Source organism: Perissodus microlepis, chromosome 18 (assembly GCF_051167445.1).
Source record: "Perissodus microlepis isolate ML-2025 ecotype Zambia chromosome 18, ASM5116744v1, whole genome shotgun sequence".
In the NCBI taxonomy this organism is placed as follows: domain Eukaryota; kingdom Metazoa; phylum Chordata; class Actinopteri; order Cichliformes; family Cichlidae; genus Perissodus; species Perissodus microlepis.
Window position 1 is genome coordinate 3,734,768 of NC_140478.1, and position 26,885 is coordinate 3,761,652.

A 26,885-nucleotide genomic window follows, 5' to 3' on the forward strand; every position below is an offset into this window, starting at 1 on the left:
ACACGTGCAAAAAGGTCACTGTGTTTTTGTTTTGGAATGTAAAGTGTGAATCTAAAGGGCTCATCCATAATATATCACTTATGACAAGCACTGCTTGTACTACAGTCTCTTTCTGTCTCTCACTTTCTTTCTTTCTCTGGAAAACACGTTAAATAATTAAAAACAAAACAATTGTTCCAGCAGAAAAGATTTTTCGTTGCCATTAACTGGTTTGAAATTACCAGACTAATCGGTGCTGCTCTGTTCTTCACACAATTACGACTCTCAGACAATTAATCTGAAATTATTTTGAACATTTAAAAGTTTTAGTCATTTTCATTTTCAGAGAAGAGAATGTGTTATGTTGGGGTATTAAATGCACAATAAATTTTATCTGGACAAAACAGAGCACCAAAGGTCACTAACTTCAGGACACTGGTGGAAACTTTTCTCAGGTTCCTTATTTATCCACCAAAAAACTAAATCAAACAAAGAAATGACCAAAAGAGTTCACTAGATACTGAAAGATGCTGTGAAATTCTGCCCTGTACTGGTCATATTTGAGCATACCCCTGACTAATTTAAGTAACTAATGTAATTAAATGGGACATAACTGATCAAAGTTCCATGTAGAGCATTCTCATTCCCAATGCGTAACATAGGGCTGTTCGATATAACGATGATATAACGATATATATCGGATGACGATATAAAAACATCTATTTTCATTTCACGCTATCGTTTGTTTCGTGGTGTCGCAAAATAAACTGTTTATGGCAATATTTTTCATGGTTTTGATGGTCACTGTAGTGGCTATATTCATTTCTTAAAGTTCTCTCTTTCTCTTATATTTTATATAACCACACTACGGATGGAGAAGCGCCTGTTTTTATGCGTTGTCGTTAGCAACAACGACGGTAACACCATCGCATGTCTGCTTGTTTATGTTCCATAAAGCTCAAGATCCTGTTGAGACTTTTCAAAATAAACCGAATCACGTGAAAGATGCAGAGTGTTTATGGATGAGAAGCAAAAAAGAGCCGCCAGGTGCTAAAAAATAAACCTTAGACTCAAACGTTAGAACAGGCTTTTCCCCGCAGCACGCCGTGTAATAAATACTCACAAAGAAAACGGCGGCCTTTACAACTTATGTCTAAAAATGTATCGTTTCATGCATCGGTTAAAACACTCGACTCCAGCTACACGACGCCCAGCTGGAAACACTTCACGCAAGTCGAGCTGCCAGAGATTCACAGAATTTACAGAAAATGTTACATTTTTGTGATTTATATCGTTATTGGGACGATAGAATTCTTATATCGGGATATGAGATTTTGGTCATATCGCACAGCCCTAGCGTAACATACCGCCGATTTGTCACGTCCTGAGGGGTCTCATAGTAATGCGAAAGGTAACCTTCTGTGTCCCTATGATACGCTCCAGATTGTGGATGGAATCCAACAGAATGACGCTCCCGGTGGTAACACACACTCCAGCCGTAGATTCGTAGACTCTCATGTTTCTGAACGCATAACATATAGACGGGTTGGGTGCCCAAAAGTGAAACATACCGACGATTTGTCACGTTTTGGGATGAGAACGTTTTGAACAGAGAGCCTCATATTTTGGCTGGTTAATGAAGCATAAACATAAACGCTGAAGGCTCAGGCATACGGAAAAATTTAAATTTGATAGTTGGATTTATTTTAATTAAACACAGACTATAACAGAAATAGTCTGCTCCACCATATTCATTTTATTATAGGAGTCTAACTTCTGGTTTTTATAAACACGTGGCTTCCTTGTTATGTAGACTCTTTCTGGACTAAACCTCTGATCCGAGCATGGTTACCTTTAGCTCCACCCCAAAGTTGCCTATAAAAAGCACAGAATGACTGCACACACCCGTCCCATGTCTCCAGTGAAAATCTGTTTGCCAGTGAGCATTTTTGAACAGAACAGTACCCAACCTACACTACACACAAAATAAAAGCATATTTTAAATAAGCAATGAGATATTTTCTTATCCATCTTATTCCATCAGTCTGGAAGTTAATATGATTTTTAAGTGAAACACAAACCACAGTCTGAGAGAGAGACCTTTCAGATACGCTCATGTGTCTGTGCTCATTTGCACCACTAGCTAACTTGCTAAAAGCTAGCTAGAGCATATACTGGATCCAATGATTAGGTTTTTGCTTTGTGTCCCGGACAGATTACATTGCTGCACACATCTCCAGTGATCTGGACCAGAGTAGGATCATTGTGGTTGTTAATCCACAGTTGTTGTAGATGGTCAAGATAACAAGCCAGTGAGACATGTTTCCAGCTTGCCGTGTCAGTGACTGTCGAAATAACACAAATTCTTCAGCACTACCTTAAAAATCACCTTTTATGGGTTGGGTGGGTATGTTCTCGATTTAACCCCCAACCCCAACCCCAAGTAGCATGTCTGTCCATTTCTCATTAGACATAAAGAGAATGCTCAGGGGCATTGCTTCCACTGTGTAATACATGTCATCAGTTGAGCCCGGTTTAACTCTGCAGCACTGTTTTGGCTCATTTACAGCTCTCTCTGCAGCCCACAGTCACTGCACACAGAGTAGATTTTCTTTGGACTTATGAACCATTTAACAATTCAAATGCTCTCAGTGGCTTTGTACTGCCAAGCAATTCTTTCTTTTTAAACTTTGGCATTTTTTCCTTTATTCATAAATGTTTTTGTGTTAGACTGCAGAATTTCATTGCCCTCTGAATCACGACCACCTCGGCAAAATCCTCAGAAGCCTGATTAAAACTCACAGCAACAACAATGAAAATAAAAACAAATGCTGATTACGTGAGGATACAAAACAAGTCAGAGAGTTGATGAGAGATAATAATAAAAGTCTGTTTTTACTAGAGTCGACAGAAAGTCTTTGCAATCCTTCAAGTGCAGCATTAAGAAGAAACTCCTTCAGGTACTTTCAGCTTGGTGCAGTGGTCAGCAAAATCCTACCCTGCTTCACTGCTCGATGACTCCTTTTATTTCTTTAGTTGGACTGTCATGACTCCCAAAGTAACACTGAAGAAAATGGCAGTGCAGAAAATGTCTCTCACCTTACATCTACCGCATCCTCCATGACTGTCATGTCTGTCTTGCATTTGGCTGATGGGTTGATGGCGAGCTCAGCGGGGGGGATGACAAAGCTTTTACTTAATGGCAGCCACATCCCTTCTCCTAGGGTGTACGTGAATCTGCAAGAGGACAAGAAAAGTAGATGAGAGTGTAAGGTAAGGTTGTAGGTTTAGGCTTTTCAGGGGAAAATAGATCATTAAGGCCTTTGAGACTGTTGGCAGCCCCTTTCAACTTCCAGCTGCTAGAAAATTACCCAACCAGTTGGCGGGAGGCTGCTGGAAGTTGCTGACTTTTGCTAGGCGAAACTGTTTGCAAAGAAACAAAATGTTCACTTGCTCCCAGATATATCCCGCCTATTAACAGATGCAATGATGAAGAGCTGATTAGTGTTCTTCATTACACCTATGATAATTATCAAGCAAGCACAGCGTGTCCTTTGAAATGGGTTTATTTTGTCAGCAAAAACAGAGTTTAGCCGGCGTTCATCGTGTTGGTTTTGCCCTGTAACAGGTTCTACTTACAATGACATCATTATTTCAAATTTTGGCAAAACAAAACAGCAGTCTAATCATATATATGAGACAAAATACCTAAGAATAATAAAAGTAAATAATAATAACAGTAATAATAATATGATGATGATCTCATAAATGCTGTTTCTTTACATAGAAAAAACAAATGTAGAGAATACTACTTTTTTTGAATTGTGACTAAAAGTCATCAGAGTGTTTTGAACTGACAGCAGTTGAAATCCTGTTTCTGTGAAGTGTTGAATGGTGAAAGGTTACTACAGTTAAACATATTACTAGGTAGTTCATGAATGGCAACTGCAATGTCTTTTTTGATTTGTGTCTACGAAGGTGTGCAAGCCTTACTTTGCACATATGATTGTATTTGTAAGGTGTTATTTGGTTTTAGGCCTCTAGTCCTGCAAATGTGACTTTTACAACAACTGAGGGATAAATATTTACAGTATGTGAAACTTCAGCAGCACAAACACCAATAGTGAATTTGAATGCACTGTTATTTCCAAGCAAAGAACAAAATCAAGTAGTTAAAGATCTACAGTCATGGTTCTGGGTCAGCTTGATCCAGCATTCTGAGTTTCTGGGGTTTTGGTATTATTCTGTATTATGGTTTATGATCCGATTCTCTGGTTGTGCTGTTTTGATTATTATTATCTGGTGTTTAATTCTTCTTAAGAGTTTTGTTCGTAGGTTTAGATTCTGTGCTCCCTCTGTTCAGTGTCCAGTCTGTGCCTCTGCGTCCTGGCCCCACCTCTCCATGTTCGCTCTATTGCCATGTCTGTGATGTCTTAGTGTTAAGCTTGTGTCTCTGTGACTGTACATACATGTCGTATTTCCTGTTTTACTTCGATAGTCTTTGTGCTATGTGTCTACTTTTGCTCCCCTCGCTGTGTCTCCCTCCTGTTCCTCGTTTCCCTCTTTGCTCGTCGTCGGATCGTCTGCATTGCTGCATCTCTCCTGTGTGTCATTCCCTCCGTGTCTCAGGCTTCAGGCTAGTTTTCCCAGTATAGGTTTTGTTTGTTCTTTTCTAGTTTTCCTTGCCGTTTATTTGTAACATCTGTTCAGCCATAAATAAAGGCTCATTCTCTGTTAACATCCACATTCATCTCCATTGTCTGCGTTTGGCTCCTTTCTAATCTACACGCTTGGCAAACCATGACATCTACATGAGGCGATAATAACATGGTTTTATACTTTTAATAGTAATATTCCAGTTATATATGTCTTTACTGACATGTTTATTGTCTAATGTTTAAAAGCTTAACACACAGCTTATGTGGTTATTTTTGGAATTGTCAAGTGATTCTTTATATTTTTATTTGGGTTCTTGCTGTTTTTTTTACCATTAAGCAGAAAAAAACGTTGTATTATTTATTTACATGGTTAGGCTGAACTCGATGCAGCAGTAGTCTTTTAAGTTCTGCATCAAAAAGTTAGTGAATGTTAAAAGTATAAAGGCACAAAAAGTTAAAAAGAACTGCAGAAGTGAGGGCTGTGTTGGTCTATTAAAATCTGAATAGAAAACTAAAGATTAAATAGAGACATCGAGGATATAATGGTTATCCCAGTGACTTATTACTGCACAACTTTAAAGTTGAGGAACTTAAAGGAAACATGAAACAGAGGAGAATGCCCCAAACGGAAAATGCAGTGTCTAAAGACTTTCAGTGGATGATTAAACCTCTAAACTTTAGATCCTGAACTTTTAAACGACTCCCATTAAACCCTACATGTCTTATTAATGCTGAGTTTTCAAACTTGTTCCCAAAGTTTGAAGTCTCAAAGGCAAATTGCAATAACCTTCGGATCATCATCAGGGCATTTCTCACAAACCTTGGAAATCCACCAGTCACTGTTTCTGACTAATGGCATCATGTTTGTTACAGGTTATTTATTTTACCTTTCAGCTAAGTTATCCTTTTTGCATAACTCTGACTTGAGCAGAAGGGCACCGAGTTAATGGACAGACTGCATAGCAAATGAGGCACCCGGGCAAAAAAGGGCCCATAAGAGTTTCCCCCAAGAAAAAACAGGGGCTATAAATCTGTAAACAACAGATGGTTGGAACAAGGGCTTTAAAACAATTCTTTATTTGTGAGTCAATGGACATCATCAGTCTTTAAAGACTCTGCAGATGAAATGTAATGCTTCAAGTTTTAGTTAAACAGCGCATGCTGATTAACATCAAATGCATTATTAGTGCTGATGAATAATTCATGGATACTTGTAATACAAAAAGGGGGGCTTGTTGATTAAATAGTTAACAGGCATTTTTCTGCAGACTAAACATATTTCCTCATTTACAATTGTTCAATTTGCATTTAATAAAATGCTAACGTAGCATAAGGAAAGGGCAGTGAATTGTGGGCGCTGCATGCATTACCAGTCGCTTTTAGAAGCAAAGGATTAAATCACTATAGAAATGGAACACTTCATTATATCCACCCAATTACTCCCTTTGTTCCAAAGTTTAAAAAATTTGAGTGGATCAAAGTGTTGTTGCCTGTTTACTGCAAAACACTTGGCTGTAGCAAGTTAGTATAACATGGAAGTCCATTAAAATAGTAATATTTCCATATTGCTTCTCAAGACACTGTTGCGCTGTTGCTACCTCACATTTCTCCTGCGGGACTGTGTATAGCAGGAGTGCTGAAATTCCCTGTGATGCGGTATGACGTATATGGGTGACCGCAGGACAAATTAGCAGCCACTTAATGAGCGCAGCTTCATAATGGACAACTGGGGACTTGTGTGCTACTGTACGACTTATTTGGTCCAACCTAAGAGAAAGTGGTGGTGGAAAACACTAAGAGGCCCCAAGAGGAAACGGTTGTTGAGTGGAAAACATGTTTGCAGTCCGCAGAGGAACTCCCTGCGGTTAATACTGTGCAAATAGGAAACACTGTTTGCGAATGCTGACTCTCACCATTTAGCTCCTCCAACACACAAGAATTTTGTTTGTGTTGTTAGGTTTCCTTTGCTTTACTCTCTATAGCGCTTCAATTTCACTCAACTAATTAGCTTTTGTGTTGAACAGTAATATCTGTTCAAAGAAACAAGAGGATGGCTTCGCAGGTCAGCGAGTGCTTGCTCAAAATTCAAGGTCTCTTCTAATGTGTGGAGCAAACAGGGACGTTTGAGGAAGTTCAAAGCTAAAAATGTTTAAATTAGGATGGATGGCTGTGTTGAAGCCGCCAGAGGACAACGAGATTTTAAACTATTGTTGTAAATAAGGTGGAGAACATACTGCAGAAAGCATGCTGGCAGGCAAGGAAATGCATCAAAGCATCTCCGGGAGATATTACTGTGATTCCAGCTTCGAATGCGTGTCCCAGCATAGGGACAATGCTAACAATGATAAGAATGGTTCACGTCAACTGTGCAGTCACACAAACTTGTTCTTGCTGCTGTGCTGTCATGAAAGGAGTCAGAAACTTGTAATGAAGGCAGTGGCACATTCCTTCTTAGATCTGCTCTTTCTCAAGTCGGAGAACTTGGCAAGAAAAGCAGTTGAGAATATTGTTAGATACCTCGGTCTCAGACAAGTGGCCCGATACCCTGATGTGTTGTTGTGAATGTGAGAATGGAAAGATTTTCTCTCAGCTATATGTTCTCTTCAAGGCAAAAGCCTAAAGCAACGATCTCTGTCATAAGACACAAGGAAGAAAAGATTAAATATATATTGTAACGCTGTGTTTGTAACATTCATCTGTTCTTAAAAGCATAATAATTTATAACAGCAGCTGTAAATTAGCTACCTTTATCTGACAAAAGGCCAGCATTCACTTGCTTTTCAGGGCTCATTCAATCTGAACCGACATCTGTGAACTATATCTGATTCTTTAGTAACTTGGAGATATGTTTGGTGCTTAGCAAGTCATTTATCTTAGCTGTTTGTGCTCAAATTTGTTTGTCTTTCAGGTCTTTTGTGTTGTTTTATTGCTCTTTGTTGCTCATCAGTGCAGAATTGCTGAAGAAATAGCAAGGTATTTACAAAAGTCCCATAAGTATTTGGAAAATAACAGTTTGTGTCATTTAGCACCACAGCAGATTGTTTGTTTTTGATTAAAACACGCTAGCTACCGCTCACCGCTTGTCTGCAGGCTTTATTAAATGGAAAACTTCCACAACAGTGTCCACGCCATAACACTGCAACAGACAATGTTTCTCTTAGGATTTTCAGCCCAAATGTCACCTGGCCTTCCTGTTCTTGAGTATAATAGCGAGAGTTCCAGTGAAAAGCTACCACATGCCACGAGTTCAACACGATGGGATCAAATCAACATGACTGCAAAACCACTTTACAGTCAACTGTCTAATTACAGTTGAGCCTGTATGAATGGAGACAATTTATAAAATATTTTTAAAATCTTTAACAGTTGATGCAATAATTTTGTTAAACTAAAGCTCAAAGTCTGCACTTCAGTCACATCTTGTTGGTTTGATTTAAGATCCACTCTGTAATGGTGGCGTAAAATTACAAAAAAAACCCCAACACACTATGAACTTATGGACCTGAGAACCAATATGGAGTCAGCATGGACAGAAACTGTTGTGTCACACACTTGACTTGTTCAGCGTTTTCAATTTCAATTCAAACGAAACATCAGCCATTGTTCCGTTGTAACCTTTTTAAAGTGATTTTTTAGCAGCAGGGAAAATATATGCATTATGCATTAATTCAGACCTTGTCTGACGTGGTCAACTAAATTAACTTTTCCAATCAATTTCATGAATGTGTAGCATTCAGATTGTTTTAAAAATCAATTCTCAGCAGCAGAGCAGACAGCTTATGTGATGTTTCTCCCATCTGAAAATCAAACCTCTTGCTCCCTTTCATAGTGCATTTAAAACCGACAGAGTTAGAAGGTATTCTGCAGCCGGAGCTTAAAATCCTCCCCTAATCATAAGGGAGAGACACAATCAAAGCTATTGTACCTGAATTCTAACAAGTTATTTGACTGCAGCACCACAGAAAATGCAGTCAGATAAAACAAAGTTTTGTGAAGTTCTCCTTACCTGAAAATGCGATCAGAGGGTTGTTCTCCCATCACAAGATCAAAACCGCGCTGGAAGATGGTGTAAGGCCAGGGACTGGCATGAAAAAAAGGAAAGAAAAAAGAATAGATCAGAGGAACAGAAAAAAGGTGAGAGAGAATAAAACTGTGTGTTAAAATCAAAGCCTGCGAAATGTTAAATTTTTCATTGTACCATCCTCCTAATCTAAACCCCCTAGACATCGAAACACTAGCCATGTTTCCGTGTCTGACTTTGAGTTTTTCCCGCCTCGCAGAGCCCAACAAATCACAACCAGCATTGCAATGTGCACTACGTGTAAACATAATGATTGAAAAATGTGTTTCTCCAGCAGCTGACATGCAATGTGACTTTGACTCATATCTATTTACCAGGGGAGGGGATAAGAGAGGATGACTGGGCGAGACAGAATGGGAGAAAGGGTCAAAGTGAAAGGAGAGAGAGACGGAAGGTGATGGAGAGGGCACACAAAGGAGCCAGTGAGAGTGGGGGCATCAAAGGGAGGAGACAGATGCCAAGAGGCAGAAGCGAGAGAGGGGCAATGATGGAGATTAATGGGGAGTGGCAGCTCCGGGACTAAACAGTCTGCAAAGTGAGAGTGTAAGGGGGAGAAGTGACAGGGGACCGATGTCATTCTGAGCAAACTCCACCACTACTGTAAGCAAAAAGAACATCGAGGAAGACTAGAGCTGCATCCACACCATAGGCCGTGGTCATTAAACATTTAAGTCACCCCAGGGTGCTCACTCAGTTACACAGGTGTGACAGGGACTCAGGGAGAGCACCAGGGAAATGAGATAAAGAGGTGCAGAGTTACGTAGATGGGCAAAGGGGGCAAATTTCTGACGTTTCATAAAATGCAGACAAAGACGAAAACATTTCCGACTTGCACTGAGGCAGGCGTGTGATACAGAGAATACATGCCTGCCGGCGACGTGATAGATAGGATGTATGATTTGACTTGTTCAGGCCATCATCACATTCACTCTTCTCACTGTTTGGTAGAACGATTTCAAGGTGCAGCAGAATCTAGTACCAGTCCACAAGAACTAAAGAAGTCACAGTGGGGTACCTCTTCATTGTTATCATTTGTTAACAAGTTGTTGCCCAGACATATTGCTCTGGAGCTAAACTTTAGTGGGTCCCCTCGTTCTCACAATATATCTCCCTGTGGTCAGTGCATGTCTTTCTTTTTTCTAAGAAAAGAAATGTCAAGAGCACTCTTGTCAGTCAATATGGTTTGGTATAAAAACACACACAGAACAAACCAAGAAAACTCCATGAGACAGTTTGAACCAGTAACACCTCACACGCACACTTACGCGCACACTTACACACACAGCGGTCACCCCGTGGTCAGCACTGTGGCACCAGTGTTCGCCAAAGGTCAAGGACTTTTTAAAGAAGCAGATGTGAACTCAATTAAGTGTTAATGTAACTTCCTGGAGAAGAGCCTGAAACAGCATTTTTAAAGCCAAAAACTATCGAGTCATCACTTGGAATCATTACAGAACCAGTGACTTTGAGGTCAAAAGATGAAGAGATCATAAACCACATTAAAGCCACTGAAAATTAACAAATCTACCTATGGCCGAAAATGATTTAAAGATAGCACTAAAAGTCACGCAGCTGTCATTGCAGCCACATTACTGGATATATTATGGGTTCGGAGGTACATACCAACTTAATACTAACAGTTAAAATACTCTTCACAGCAGGTACTTCACCGCCTGTGGCTGCATTGAGTCTGCAAGAAATTACACCTAAAAACTAAACTGAACACAGAACAGACATGAATTTGCTTGGCTTTAGAAAACCATGTTGTACTTCAGTACAATTTATTACTGCAGTTGTGATTTTTGGTTGAGGTGCTAAAATGGTGCTGTTCACTTCCACAGGTGGAAGCTGCTGGAGAGACCCTCGATTGATGTATTCCCAAGCCTGTAAGTGACCACTGATGGCAGCCGACAACAGGCAGTAAGTCCTATGGTATCTGTGTTCGCTGGGGGGTAATTGTTGGCTCTCTGTCTGCAATATTGTAAGATTTTGACCCTGCTAGGGAAAGTGCCTATGAACAGCAGACTTTAGGATTTGTTGATACATAAACTCAGAGAATAGAGCTGTAGAAATGTAAATCTGAACATTCTGCATAATAACACAGCTAATCTGTTTTACGCAGTGACATGACCTCGGGACAAGCGGAGGACTGTAAAACTAGGAATTGTATCAGGCAGACGATGACATCGATTATAAACAAATACCCAAGCAACAAAGAAAAATGATCTCTTTACAGTACATGCCGATGTGCACAACTAATTACCTGCATTAGAAATTTTTATGTGTTCAAAAATATCAGCTGTACTTGTCAACATTACTGTTCCTTTTGATTCTTGCAGGCAAATTAATACCACTTGGTTTGATGCGTAGGGTGATTCCTTTGTTGTTGACTTTGGGATGGTAATGAGCAATCACAAACCATTATGAGGTAATTATCATAACTTACCCCTGATTGGGCCCCCACTCACTGCGGATGCAGAGGTGCTTGTGGACCGGGTCCTTCATGTAGCCGTCTAAGCAAAGGCACTCTCCTGCAAGCAGAAAGCCAGTGATTCAATCATGTCTTCATTATAGTCAAGCCTTGTTTAATTCATTAGAAATTTCCCTCTGCCCCTCTCCTTCCATTTCACTGCAGGAGAGCTATTCTAAAGATGAATCCTCTGCAGAGAAGCACTCTTAATCATCTCTTATTTTTAATGATGTATTCATAGGTGGTCTTTTTTTTTTGTTGCTATTTTTGTTTAAATCTCACAAAGAACAGAAAAATAAATTCCTCAGAGCGTTGCAGCAGCAGAATATTTAATCAGTTGTTTCAGTACAGTACAGCCAATCTCCAAATGGCTACTAAAAAAAGCGATGGCGCTCACTGCTGTGCGTCATGTCAGTGGATGGGTTTCTGACACACTGATAAGGACACAGCGTGTAAAACACCGGCTCGCTCCGACACTGTCAGCTCATTAAAACCTTGCGGCATGACTCATTTCGGATTGATTTTTGACTCCTTCTTGATGTGCATGATGCTTCCTGACCCTAAAGTTTTAAAAATGTCGTTTTTCTTTGTTTTTCTTCTGGAAATTCTTATTTTGCAACAAGACAAACTGAGGAGGCCAACCAGTAACCTAAAGCTACTACTTTTAGACATAAACTGAGGAGATGGCAAATTATTTCATCAAAAACATAAAGAATATAGTATTTGTTTGTTTGTATTAGTTTGATTTCTAATAAATGGTTACCATACTTAAAATTCAATCAGAATTTAATTGTTAGGTTTCAGTCAAATAAATTTCTAAATGGATCAGCCAGACTGTGACAGAATACTTTTTAAATCAAGAACTTACTTTTATTTGTCGGTTTGCAAGACTGACACTTAGCTAACACTTTTTTACTGGTAAGACAATTAGCACATATGTAATTTTCCAGCTGCCAACAAAATGAAAGCAACCTGTGATGAACATTGTGGTTGTCACTGTTTTAGTCTCAGATGTCATCAAATTCCAAGGAAAGAAATATGATGCCGTGAATGCAACCATAGGATAAAGTGTTGAAGCTCTCAATAAGCAATTGCTCTCTTATCATGTTTCCAATTTCTGCTGATGTTTTATGAGTAAATAAGAGAAACAGACGGCACAGTTACCCAGCGAATTCTGACTGGACATCGAAGCCTCAACCCACAGAGACTGCTAACAACATCGTATTGCCAGATAGCACAAAAGTACCGTGTCCATACCCAGACAGGTTTGAGTTGTTTTGAGGACCAAAGAATATTAGCCTGTTTCTTTTATTCTTGTGTCTTATCAGTGTGGTTACACAGTGGAAAAGGACACCCTAGAAGTAAATACTGAAGTTAACTTTGAGTCATTACTCCAGATGTCTAGACTTAATAGACTCTGTTTATATTAGTGTTTTCACACTTATCAGACTGGTCCCAATGACTGAATAACATCCCCTACCCAAATGAGAAGTGATTAGATCAGTGATTAGTCTAATGAATTGTCACTTGGCACTGCCATTATTTACTAAAGCAGAGAGTGTCTTGGGTTGTAATTTGCCCAAATCCACTTAGTCCTCAGGCCTAAGGCAACAATTTGGGGCAACTTCTAATAGCATCAAATGCAGCATTGCCCATCTGTGCTGTTTAAAAGTTGAATGTCTAAAGCCATCTGAAACAGTTTCTATAGCATCAGATGTAGGACTGTTTGATATGCAGACAAAGTCACTAGGCAATATTTTAGAGGGTGCTAAACAGACTACTCGATACAAAAAATACCAGTGTCTTACATGAATATGAAGGTCCAATACCTCAGCAGTGGGACTCGTACAATGCTCATGCTCTGTGTTGCCATTGTCCTGATAAGTGAGGCCTGTGTGCTTTTTGTGCTGCTATCAGCTCCTGGGAGAAATGTCGGCCTCGACTTTATCCAGTATGATTGATGGGGCCTCACCTTTGGTTTAGATGGTTACTCAGGGGTAACATGTACAACATGCTCTCCTCATGCTCAATAGGAGGCAAGTGAAGAGCACAGGCTCTGGGCGTATACACCACTGTTAATGGAAAAGGTCAACTGTCAGTACCTGCCAGGCTAAAGGAAATCGTTTACTGACTTTTCATGCTAGCTGAATAAAAAAGAAATGAGTCAGGCATCTTCATGATTTCAAGTCTGTCTATATTTTATAACATATAGATGGGGGTTATTTTCTAATACTGATTCTGTACTCAAGAGAGCCTCTGTGTGCTCTAGAGTTAAAACAACTCTTAGACCGGGTTCAGTAATGCCCGTGATCCCAGCAAAGAACACAAAAACAAGGAGAAGAAAGAGATATACTCTGTGCCCTTTTCAAATAATAATCCTGCTCAAAGGCTGCATGCTACATCCTCTCACAGAGTTCCTAAATATTGAACTCCCAACTTGTTATTGGCCCGTTAAGTGCTGCACATGGGGCTGCAATTTAAACTTTACATTACATGATTAAAACACTGACGCTGGCCATGATTAATCTGCTGTGTTCATCGAATTTCACTCAAGGAAACTTACATTTAAAATGACTGCTTTATCACAGCAGTAGAATACCATTAGAGTTTGGTGTATTTGAGCTCATTACTCCCCATTAACTTATTACTTGTGCAATTGGAGTGTAATAAAATAACAGTTGTGTGGAGGGGTTCGAAAGAGCAGTGCAAGATATCAGCATGTATAAAAGATGTGAAGATAGACCAGAAAGACCTCATCATCTTCTAGTCGCTTAGCTAAATTACGGAAGTTCATGCTCTCCTCCTCAAGCTTTGAGTAATTACTCTTTTAAAAAGAATCACCTGGATGTGCTCTTCACTAACATCAGCTTTTCCAAGACTTTCCTCGTCGGCACTCTTAACATGTACATCCTGTAGCTCTGAATATAATTGCTACTTTGCTGCTCTGTTAAATGTGCAATGAAAGAATTGAAATGTTTGACACTGGAAAGCCAGTTTTACATGTTCACTGATAATCTAAACTGCATCCAAAAAATAATGACAATAATGCTGGAGCGGCACTGAGCTTTGTTGCACAGCTCCTGAACATTGCTAAGTGGCTCATCTTACTTTAATTGTCGTTTCATTGCACTCTCAGGTCACGGCACTCTGCTCAAACTTGTTTTACACTTGCAAGGTGTTACTTTCCATAATTGCTCAACATACAGCCAGAGCCACAATCTAGGCTTCACGCTTTATTTTCACTGAATTTCACTCTGCGATTTGTCACCTTTAAAAACACATACTGAACCTATACAGTACAAATCACCCTCAAATAGCCTGGAACTTGATCTGTCCTGTGGTTAGCAAAGACTGCACTGGAGTAGACATGTATTCACTTAAAACTTGTAACATGTTCTACAGTGTCTTTTAACTTGACAAGACCAAACCCTATTAACTTCTTGTTCGTGATCACGATTGACCAAAACGGTCAGTTTCTTTTTGCCAAAATAAAAAGTATTTGACTGACAGAAGACAGAACAATGAAAAAATCCACAGAACTCTGTGAAACTCTAAAAACGAAAACTATATAAGTTTGAACGGTCTGTTGGAGCCATTTCTAAACAACTGCACATTCCAGGATCATCAGTTCAAGTTATTTGGGTGTGTCACATCTTTGCCAAGGTCTGGAGTAGGGCTGGGCGATATGGCCTAAAATTCATATTGCGATATAATTTGAAGCATGTGCGGTAACGATATATATCACGATATATTCTTTTCTTCTGTATAACGTATTTTCCACACTGTAAGGCACACTTAAAATCCTTTAATTTTCTCAAAAATCGAGTGTGCCTTATGTATGAATTCTGGTTGTGCTTACTGACCTCGAACCGATTTTGGCTGCAGAAATCTGTTAAAAAATGTTTTAGTACAACTTTGGTAAGCCGCACTGCTTGATGGATTGTCAGAGCATTACGGCTGCCGTAGTGAGGAGCTTCGCGGAGTAATCTGGGTCCAAAACTCCGTCCGTTTCAGGTCCCAAAGTCAAACGAACACTGAGAGTTAAAAACGGTCTAAATTATTTCATCTTTAATTAAATCATCAGCGTTGCTGCTTTATCGGGTGTAACAATTAAGTTTTAGAAGTTAACAGGAAGTTAGCTCGCTAGTTTCCACCTAAACATTTCATACCATGTTCTGACTGAGAGATTTTTGAAACTAATTCAAACGTACAGCTCTGCTGCCACTTCCAACATAAATGAAGACAGAAAACTAAACAGCAGTGGCGTTTGCAGGGTTACTGAAGTTGGACTACCTGGTATATAATGTTGTGCTAGGTGATTGCTAGCGACACAGCTATGTTAGCATAACATTAGCACAGTGAAGCTGGAGGATGAACGCCAACTTTTTTTCCACTCGATAAAAGTTAACGTGAGGGATTCTGGTGGTCAGGGACAAATGCAATTGCATAGCAGGATGCTGTACACGGGCCAAACTTCAGTCAGGAGAACAACTGAGATTATTCATCCACAATACGAGGTTAGTCATTAATATACTGCAACAACATGGGAACAGAACAGCTGCGAGAGAATTCAACATTAATGAATCAATGTTACGGAAGTGGAGGAAGCGCAGTTTTTGGCTTTCCCCATATTTCAAGAGTGCTTCATCTCTTTGCTGTGACTGTCGCCCGCCATAATTTGCAGATGATAATGGTTTTAGCTGCTGCGATGCTTTCGACCAAAACAGGCGCAGCTTGATGACATCATCAACATGCGCTATCGCGATAGAGCGATATAGTCAAAATCTCTATCGTTGGCCAAATTTATATCGTTTCTATCGTATATCGTTTATATCGCCCACCCCTAGTCTGGAGATAGACCCAAATTGTCATACCCAGATGAGAGGAAATTGGTTAGGATGTTCAGGAATTACCCCGGAACCCACAAGGCTGAAGTCTGCCATCAACTGGAAACTGCTGGAACACAGCATAGAGAGGGTGCCAACCAAGAAAAGAAGACCTTCGAGCTTGACTGAAATGAGCAAAGAAAAACCAAATTCCTCCTGGATAAAAGTTTTATGGTCAGATGAGACAAAGTTGTCGAGCATGGTGGTAGTACCAGTAGCATCATGCTCTGGGGTTGTTTTGCTGCTACTGGTACTTAAACATTGCACAAAGTGCAGTACTGGAGAAGGAGGACTACCTCCAGACTCTTCAACTTCATCGCAAATCAACAGCTAGACAGCTGGAGCTTGGACACATTTGGGTATTGTATCAAACATGAATCAAAAGTACTCTTAGAATGGATGAAGCAAGCTACCATTATGGAACGGCTTCACAAAGCCCCAACCTTTCCACACTGGGATAAGAACATTTTAAACATAATTAAAAGCCCAAACTACAATGGCATCCATGCCTATGACTACAGCTCTAATAAATTTGACTGTGTGAATGGTTAAATGATAAATAAGTGAATTGTAAGTGGTTTAACAAACAAAACATTACTGTGAAAATGGTCAGGTACAAAGACTTGCCTGAAAATGAGTGAAAAATCAGTACTATTATATGTGGTGAAAACACCACTTTTAAAGCATCCCCACCTCTTTTAATGTCTCACAGGAGCATCACAGAAATTGTCACAGCCCATCTCAGTTTTCATCACTATATTCTCTCAGCAGAAAAGAGGATTGGATTTAAGCTATCTATAGCACCTTTGCAATCTCCTGGCAGCCTATACACACTTTCACTCATTGTCATGTGTGCTATCCCACTGATAAGCCTGTATCTAACCTTACATATGCACAATGGCTCCTTTACAAATTAATCACATAAAAAATATAATAAAACTGTTGAAGCCTGCGGCTGGTCCATATATCATTTTAAGAGTGGGGAGAGTGGAGGTTTGGGTGTGTGGGTGAACCTCAGAAATTATTCCAAGAAAAGCAGGCATGAGACACACTGGCCCAGCTTTTTGATTCATTTAAAGATCTCAGAACTTACTCTGTATTGCCCAGGGGAGAGTTAGGCTGCTGAATAATGGATGCAAAACAAGGAAGACACTTTAAATGTGAGACTTCTTGTACTAATAATCAGAGTGATGCAGTGGCAGAGACTGTCTAAGGCAGCAAAAATTACACTGTTCTGTCTGCATTCTCCCTCGAGCCATTACAGATATAAGCATGTTTGAAAAAAATTTCTACATATGACAGGATGCATTTAATTGATTGTTGTATATCTAAAAGCCGACACAGTTTTCATAAAGAAATTTAGTTGTTTCTTGGAAGCTTTTTATGCATTGTAAAGCTTTATCTTGAAACTTGAAGCCAGGGCTATTTCTGTATGAGGGAAATTGCCCAGGGAAAAATTTACTGTCAACACCTCCATTGGAACAGGGACCACTTTATATTTAGCACTTTGATTTTAAAATACTCCCTGACAAAAAGGTTAGAACAGAAATTGAAGAAGTCATTTATAATAGGCAATTATTAAAATGATCTGATTGATACTCTTTGAATACAAAGACGTACAGGCATCTTTTAAACACAAACAAAGAAAAGAGAAATTAAACACACCATCGTGTCTCCTATTAATAACATATGCTTGCAAGTATTCAGCAAACTTGAGGAATGAGATATAACTAAATACATCAAATGCTTCTAATTTATTAATTTATCAGAATGTACTGCATAAATCTGTTTAACACACTACATTTATTTTTTAAAATGAGCTTTAGTTTATCTGAAGTAGCCGTACATATCATGAACACTAACTTGTTACACAGTGTACACAGAGGCCTTGAAAGGCCTTGCCCTCAGCAATAATCATTAGCACTTTGTGCAAGAAGAGAAATTTAAGAAATACATTAGATGTGGGCTATTTATCTATTTTAGATTAAATAAGTAAATAAGATTATTATTATATGAGACTTAAGTTAAAATGAACAATAACAGGCGACTAATGAACGAGGTCTGCATATAAATGTGATTTTAGAGGGTAACCATCTAAAACCTTTCTCTGTTGAAGGCAGCTATGGTGAGGTGGGCATAAGACTGCAAGTGAAAGTTACAGATGCGACTTTTGCCTTTCTCTGTTTCTGGAGGCTCATTTTTTCTTGTTTTGCTGTAAAACATGCTTTTAGTTGTGAAATAAAAAAAATTGATGGCTGGTTACAAATTTCACTCTGTTCAGAGGGAACACCAAATATACCAGGCGATTAAGGCTACGTCCACACTAGCCTGGATAGATTTACGTCTGAAAACGCTCCGCGTCCACACCAGTCGTTTTCACAGAGTTGTGCGTCCACATTGAAACGGCTGAAAACGCTTACGTTCCAGTACTGCGCATGTGTGTAACACAAGAAGATTCGGCTTGCCTCATTTATGTCTGCCGCTTACTTACTTTCCGGCAAAATGTTGAGGAAAAGCACTGAGTTTTTTAAATGGACTAACAATGAGGGGGAGTTGATGCTGCGAGTAACACAAAAGTACAAAGTCACAAAAGCAAGTGAGAATTAAAGAATTTGAAGAAAAGCTCTCTGGAGCATCTACAGACTGATATTAATCTTTAATAGGACTGTCAAAATTGAGAGCAAGCAAAACAACTGCTGTATAATGCCCTCCACTATCTTGGTTTGATTGGTCACATGACTGCATCATATGACTAAAATGTGTCATAATTTTGAAAAAGTCTCAGTTTTCTTCCGCGTCTTCAAATGTATTCATTTTCGAGAACGTTTTGCATAAATCTGTTTAACACACTACATTTAGTCCCATATTGTAAGATCAAAATATATACATATATACACATATATACATATATACATGTATATATGTGTATGTATATATATACAGGTAGTGAGAACTGATAAAGATCTCACTAAACAGCAAAATGTTTTGCTATTATTTTTTATCAGCAAAATATTCTCATTTGAATTTATAGGCAGAGCTTTCGGCTACCAGGCTCCACTCCTGTGTAGCCAGCTCTCACTTTGAGTTCATGAAACAGACACCATCTCTCCTTTTAAGATCAGGTTTAAAAGTTTCCTTTCAGCTTAAGATTGTAGTGAGGGCTCCTTCAGGTGACCCTGAACCAAGCCTTAGTTATGCTGCTACAACCTCAGGCTGTTGGGGAACCTCCTATGAAGCACTTTTTCCTCGTGCATCTATACGCCACTATTCCATCACATTAACTTGTGTCCACTTTCTCCTGTAGCTGTTTGTTATATCTCTATGCTCTTATTCCCATTAAGCCCAAAACCATGAGATGACTGCTGTTGTGAACTGGGACTAAGTAATTTGTATGGAGGGAGGAAATGTTTGAAATCAGTCAGCTTAGTATGAATTAACCAGGATGTTTATTTTTAGGTTTCTAATAAGATCATAACTGTATTCATATTTCAATTCAATTCAATATTATTTATACAGCGCCAAATCACAACAACAGTCACCTCAAGGCGCTTTATATTGTAAGACAGACCGTACAACAATACACACAGAGAAAAACCCAACAATCACATGAACCCCTATGAGCAAGCACTTTGGTGACAGTGGGAAGGAAAAACTCCCTTTTAACAGGAAGAAACCTCCAGCAGAACCAGGCTCAGGGAGGGGGCGGGGCCATCTGCCGCAGTCCGTTGGGGTGAGAAACATATTTCAGAAACACGTTTAAGATTTCACAGTGAGCTCACTTATTTAACCAAAAGCCAAAAGTAAAACAAAAACAGTCCACTATTGTGTTTGCGTTGTTTACTTTTTGAGTTTTGTGTGTTTTATTTATACACGCTCCCGTCAATCAGAACTTATTATCATGTTGCTTTTGCACTTATGATGTTGTTTCAAGAAAACAATCAGGTTCACTTTTATCACACTGCACTTGTGTAGACACATGCAAGCAGGCAAAACAGGAGGATATAAAGATCTTCACCAATTTTCTAAAAGAAGTAGAATAAAAAAAACCCCAAAACAAAACACTGCGGATGAAGAATAATAATCAAAAAACAAAAACAAATCAGACTACATCAGAAGTATTTCCAGGGGGCACTATGGCAGACGAGGACGGAGCACGCTGGTTAATAGCATTAGAATTGTGACTCATGATGTTGCTAAAGTTGGCTATTTATTAGTAGTGTTACGTTTTTTCTTTGTTTGCAACAACTTTATGAGTCATAAACTGGTAATAAGAAGAATGTCCTCGCCATGTCCATTACATCATTTTTGTGTCATCAGGATGTTTTTCTTTGTTGTAATACTGTTTATGTGTTGTCAAAATAGTGAAGCTGTTTCATATAATAAGGTTAGTGTTAAACAAGGTTGTTATTATTAGTATTTTTTAAAATGAGCTTTAGTTTATCTGAAGTAGCCGTACATATCATGAACACTAACTTGTTACACAGTGTACACAGAGGCCTTGAAAGGCCTTGCCCTCAGCAATAATCATTAGCACTTTGTGCAAGAAGAGAAATTTAAGAAATACATTAGATGTGGGCTATTTATCTATTTTAGATTAAATAAGTAAATAAGATTATTATTATATGAGACTTAAGTTAAAATGAACAATAACAGGCGACTAATGAACGAGGTCTGCATATAAATGTGATTTTAGAGGGTAACCATCTAAAACCTTTCTCTGTTGAAGGCAGCTATGGTGAGGTGGGCATAAGACTGCAAGTGAAAGTTACAGATGCGACTTTTGCCTTTCTCTGTTTCTGGAGGCTCATTTTTTCTTGTTTTGCTGTAAAACATGCTTTTAGTTGTGAAATAAAAAAAATTGATGGCTGGTTACAAATTTCACTCTGTTCAGAGGGAACACCAAATATACCAGGCGATTAAGGCTACGTCCACACTAGCCTGGATAGATTTACGTCTGAAAACGCTCCGCGTCCACACCAGTCGTTTTCACAGAGTTGTGCGTCCACATTGAAACGGCTGAAAACGCTTACGTTCCAGTACTGCGCATGTGTGTAACACAAGAAGATTCGGCTTGCCTCATTTATGTCTGCCGCTTACTTACTTTCCGGCAAAATGTTGAGGAAAAGCACTGAGTTTTTTAAATGGACTAACAATGAGGGGGAGTTGATGCTGCGAGTAACACAAAAGTACAAAGTCACAAAAGCAAGTGAGAATTAAAGAATTTGAAGAAAAGCTCTCTGGAGCATCTACAGACTGATATTAATCTTTAATAGGACTGTCAAAATTGAGAGCAAGCAAAACAACTGCTGTATAATGCCCTCCACTATCTTGGTTTGATTGGTCACATGACTGCATCATATGACTAAAATGTGTCATAATTTTGAAAAAGTCTCAGTTTTCTTCCGCGCTTGCTTCCACGTCTTCAAATGTATTCATTTTCGAGAACGTTTTGCATAAATCTGTTTAACACACTACATTTAGTCCCATATTGTAAGATCAAAATATATACATATATACACATATATACATATATACATGTATATATGTGTATATATATACAGGTAGTGAGAACTGATAAAGATCTCACTAAACAGCAAAATGTTTTGCTATTATTTTTTATCAGCAAAATATTCTCATTTGAATTTATAGGCAGAGCTTTCGGCTACCAGGCTCCACTCCTGTGTAGCCAGCTCTCACTTTGAGTTCATGAAACAGACACCATCTCTCCTTTTAAGATCAGGTTTAAAAGTTTCCTTTCAGCTTAAGATTGTAGTGAGGGCTCCTTCAGGTGACCCTGAACCAAGCCTTAGTTATGCTGCTACAACCTGTCATAATTTTGAAAAAGTCTCAGTTTTCTTCCGCGTTTGCTTCCGCGTCTTCAAATGTATTCATTTTCGAGAACGTTTTGCAAACGCTGCGTTTTCCTTGAGTGTGGACGGGAGGCCAAAACGGAGAGAACCAAGTGTACAAAGCCTAATGGATACAGCAACGACAAGCAGCTTCACATTGTGGCAAGACTTCAAAAGCCTCCAGTAAAGCCGTGCGTTTCAAATACAGTTTTTTTCTTACAAAAAGCCTAAATTTACTGTAACTCAAAGAAAACAAAACAAAAAAAAGACTAGACTTAAACAAAATGTTGTGCTTACTCAAACAGAAAATGTCCTTAATTAACCCGATTATCAAGCTGTCATACAATGTTGTTGTAGGCATATTCTGAAAAAACAACAACATGATAACTAATGTAAAAATAACAATAAACTATATTTTGTTGCTTTTTTAGAATGTAATTGTAATATACAATGATTTTCATATCATTTCAACCTAATTAATCTGAGCTTTTATAGTAAAGCCTGACATATCTCAAGAGCAGCAGCATTTTATGTAACAGGTCATAATTATAACTGTATTAATATCAGCTCTCTTCAGGACTTCACCCGTCCAATGGAAGTCATGAAGAGAGCTGATCAATAAGTTCACTGCTAGTTAATATTTCCACTCAAAGCTGTGAGAAGAGCTGGTAGTTCTGGCCTCGGCTCACCTGTCTCAGGGTCACACTGATGCTCGCAGGGATCCAGGAGGCGTCGTCCACACAGCTCGTTCACCCACGGCCCGCTGGCATTCTGCTGATAGTACAACAAAATCTGGGCCGGGTTGAGCCAGTCTGAAGCATCCAACTGGCTCCCCTGGAGCAAAATGAACCTTGACCCTGGGTAGGACAGAGGAAATGGAAGACACGGAAGAGAAGGGAACAGGAAAGAAATGTGAAATGGATAAGATGGTTGAAGAGAAGGACAAAGGTAATTGAAGGGTAACGAAAAGATGGCAGGAATGGAGACGGGGGGAGGGTGAAAGAGCAGGGATGAATGAGAAGGAACGAAAAACAGAACAGGACACATAAAACAGCCTGACTTTGAACAAAATCTTCAAAGCAAATTATCATATTTATCATGTTTTTTATCACTTATTTCTTTATGTTTTCTATCATTTCTAAAACCATTAAAACAACAACAACAAAAAAGACAAGGTTACAGCACGTATTGGACCTTACAAGTGAAATATCTTCAGCTAAATATAATGACAGCAAGCACCACATTTTAGTGAGGCAGTTTCTACGAGAGAAAAACAAATTAGGAAACCTTCAAAATGATTTTTTTGAAAAGAAAATGTGATTAAAAAATACCAGATTTAAAATGAAGTGGATCTGGAAAGAACATGAAAGCTTTATAAGACATTACTTGTTATTTTTAGTATAAGAGCCATAGTGCAAACATGAAAGCTGCAAAACTGAAAAGCAAAACTTGTAAACACTCAAAGATTTAAGCAGAGGAATATCCATAATCATACAAATAACATGTGTAAGGCATGATCAGCTGGATTTCCAAATGTACCTTGACTAGGTTGATGGTCTTGGCTGATTGAACCACATAACTATAACTGGGTGGGCAGCGAAAAACATTTGATTCTTGCTGTTTTTGTTGTTTTTTTCTATTATTACTGTGGAGAAAATAGAAGCAGTGAGGGCAGAACTGGCATCTTGACCAAAACAACACATTCTGAAATGTTTAATTGTAAGAAAGATCTTTGCTACTTCAAATCACATAAAGGTGACTGTTGTTGTGATTTAATGCCATAAAAAATTTATAGTTATTCATGACTATATATTTGCTTACAAACTGTAAAGAGTAAATGCTGATACAATACAGCATTTACAGTGGATTATATTATGTCAGTGAAAGCCAAATTGAAACAAAAAAGTTTATATTTTCTCCCAGAAAACAGTTTTTTGAACCAAGGTCTCAGGGTTTTTGTAAAACGATTGTTATAGCTGTCAAATTCATAACATTGAACATAATTCTGTGCTGTGCATCTCATCTCTTTCACTTACATTGTTCAGTGTTTGGCCCTTCTTTTATTTTAAAAAAGTATGGCTGTCTGTGAAACAAATGTTCCCCGACCCTGACAAGTCCTCCGCAGTGCTCCTCTTTCTTATTAGTGGTTGTTATGACACAAACAAAGCATCAGCTCAACGCTTTCTCTGTAATAATAAATGCATAATAATGATTTCTGAAAAGGTTAAAGATGAGAGAGTACAGCTGTAAATGAGTTACAGTCGCGTTGTTTGTTTTCTATGTAAATTTCAAAGTTTGTGCATCTGATCAGTGGAGGTAAAACTGTTGAGCACTGGGCTAACATTCTGTTGCCATAATGCAGGATAATGAGGCGAGGACTGCCTGTGTTACTGCTGCTGTTTAATTTCAAACCTTTCTACTTATGCTTTAATTACCTCGTGGTTGAAAGCTGCAGCACACAACTTTCCTCTTAAAAGGTATAATCAATTAGTTCCATTGAATACACTTAAAGACTGAGGTCTCCGGGGGTTTACAGCTCAAATGCTGTAAACTAAAGGGAGCTCGTATGCAAAATGTTTTCTACTGAGTTTGTGACTGCCTGGGAAAACAAAAGCACTCTTCCATGTTCCAGGACACCTGACACAGGAGGTGTCTCTGGAACACTTGGTTCTGAGAGTTATCCGCTGTGTGATCTCCGTAAATTAGCAACAACGCTCACTGACCAAAGCACTGTCCATTTGCAAACACGGCATGCACTGGGCATTTGCTAACCCAAGCATATTTAATGACTTGTTGGCAGGCTCTGTGTGCCCTAGTTAGCGCCGTCCTCTTTGATGATTCCCTTAGAACTAGAGCACACACTGCAAATGGCTGGACTCATCCTGTTAGCTTAATTGTGGAGAGTCATAAAACTGCCTGGAAAAACTTTGAAGACACCAGCAGTGTTTCTGTTTTTATGACACTTTTTATGTTCTATTTGAGTTTTCTGGCAACTATGTATGCACTTTTGAAAGATGAAATGGATTTCTGTGCAAAACATAAATGCTTTATATATGGTCTAATATACAATGAAGAATTCATTTATCAAAATAAGAAACTGTAGCCATCTTAATTGAGACATTCATCACATCGTGATGTTTGACTCTCACAGGGAGCCACGTAGGCCTGAACGGACTCCGAGACCAGAATTATTAACGTGAGCACCAGACTTAAGAGCAGAATGAATCGCCTGTGTGCAGCTCTTTGGTCACGTTTTAAATAGAGCAGTTATGTTGCGTTACTTTGTGCAAGTACATCACAAGTACAAAGAAAGATGGTGCTGGATTGCCATCCTCCAAAACCTTGGAGTTTCTATATAAAAAAAAATATTATAGAGCTCTTAAATACCAGGCGCATTAGCTCTGGTGCACTATGGTAGCATGTTTAAAGGCTAGCACACTTAACATTACATTAAAATTTCGCTCATTTGTGCCTATGTGCACTTTCATTGCTAGAATGGCAATAGACTCTTGGTCTACTACTTGGTACTTTGTGCTCAACTTTTTGGATGTTTGCCTTCAAATTTCCAGAGGTTGACTCAAATGCCCAGGATCTGATGGATAAACATCTATAATGGCAGCGTAATGGCAGCAGAGGCATGACCGGTAACATGAATCCCCAGCCACTCCTCGGATGGGACTCTAGGCCACAGCATCACTCCTTGAGATAGCTTCAGATGTAATTGGGAAACCTCTCACAGGAGGCACAGATGGTAAAAGTAAATCTATTTCCAGCAAATACAATCTGAGATGATAAACGTCAGCCACCTTTCTATTCCCGACTCTCCAAGTTAGTGATAGGAAGAAAAAGTTGGCCCTGTTCTTTGTTATGCATCTTGAAAAGCAGTAGATATTGTTATCCCGCGTAACTACACAAACATCTTCAGATGATTACTTTCCCAGATGTGAAAGGCAAGGAGAAAGGTGTGACTCTATATTTTGGTACTTTTCTTTCACTATTTGAAGTCAGACACATGCGCAGCTGTTGGCATTAATAGCTTCTTTCCCCAGTGGTAGAATCCAGATTTTCATCTGATTCACCGTGACATCAAATCAAGTCTGATGAGACTGTGGAGACATTTATGGAAACATTCTAAATCGATCCCAGTTTTGTAATTCAACAGGCGAATTCGCCATCTTTCATCTCTCCTTTCAAAGTTCCCTCCCTCGATGCCTCCCTGGAATTTTAATATCACTGGCAGGCCATCGTGTACCACCGGAAAGCAGCAGCGTTTCAAATCAAATCAGACCTCTAGATGATAGATGAGCAAGCATAGTCACAGTCTATAATATATCTGGACTGCCAGCTCACTTCAGTGACAGCTGAAAAATGCCAATGAGCCAGCAGGAGCCAACACTTGGCTCCTGTGGTGCTATTTTTTTTTGCAGGTACTACATTGAAATTCATTAGCGAGGTGGTTCAACATATCATAAAGTACCAGGGGAAGCGTGATGGAGGTTTGGCTGTGGCTGGTCATTGCGACCTAGCAACGATGTGCTCCGATGCTTTGAGGGCACATCTGTTGTGCGCTGCGACATGGGAAACCCAGGCAGAGGGTGGTCGACCTGGCATTTACCTTTGTCTTCGAGAGAGCAAAGCAAATCAGCAGCTCGACCACAAAGCACAGGCGCTCGGTTAGCGAGATATAGTGGGCCGAACTCCCCGGAGAGTGACGAGGAAATGCAAGCTCAGCGCTCCCTGGGGATGTGCTTGGGAAAAGGCTGCATCCACATTCCGTGGCTGGTGTAAGGCCTTACCATCAGCAATGAGGTGCTCCGGAACATGTAAGATTACCCGGACTGAGAGGCTGCAGGAGAGGTGAGAGGAGTAAACCAGGCCAATCACGCAGCTGATGACACTGATCAGAGTCAGGGTGGTCTTATTGATGGGGCTCCGTGGGGAACCTGCTGCTGGAAAGAAATG

General features: G+C 39.3%; 1 protein-coding gene across 9 annotated transcripts in view; it reads right to left on the reverse strand.

The window, feature by feature from the left end:
* The window catches only part of astn1 (astrotactin 1), a 439,026-nt gene that overhangs the window by 252,546 nt on the left and 159,595 nt on the right, over positions 1-26,885 (reverse strand). For 5 of the 9 annotated variants that reach the window (XM_084912726.1, XM_084912722.1, XM_084912729.1 and 2 more), the window contains 5 exons: positions 26,720-26,869; positions 22,613-22,780; positions 11,165-11,249; positions 8,644-8,718; positions 3,079-3,216 (listed from right to left, as the gene is read on the reverse strand). In XM_084912726.1, coding sequence (XP_084768852.1) covers positions 3,079-3,216; positions 8,644-8,718; positions 11,165-11,249; positions 22,613-22,780; positions 26,720-26,869 — 616 coding nt within the window. Of the gene's footprint in view, positions 1-3,078; positions 3,217-8,643; positions 8,719-11,164; positions 11,250-22,612; positions 22,781-26,719; positions 26,873-26,885 lie in introns of all 9 variants that reach the window. The other 4 variants (XM_084912727.1, XM_084912725.1, XM_084912720.1 and 1 more) reach the window with 1 other exon arrangement.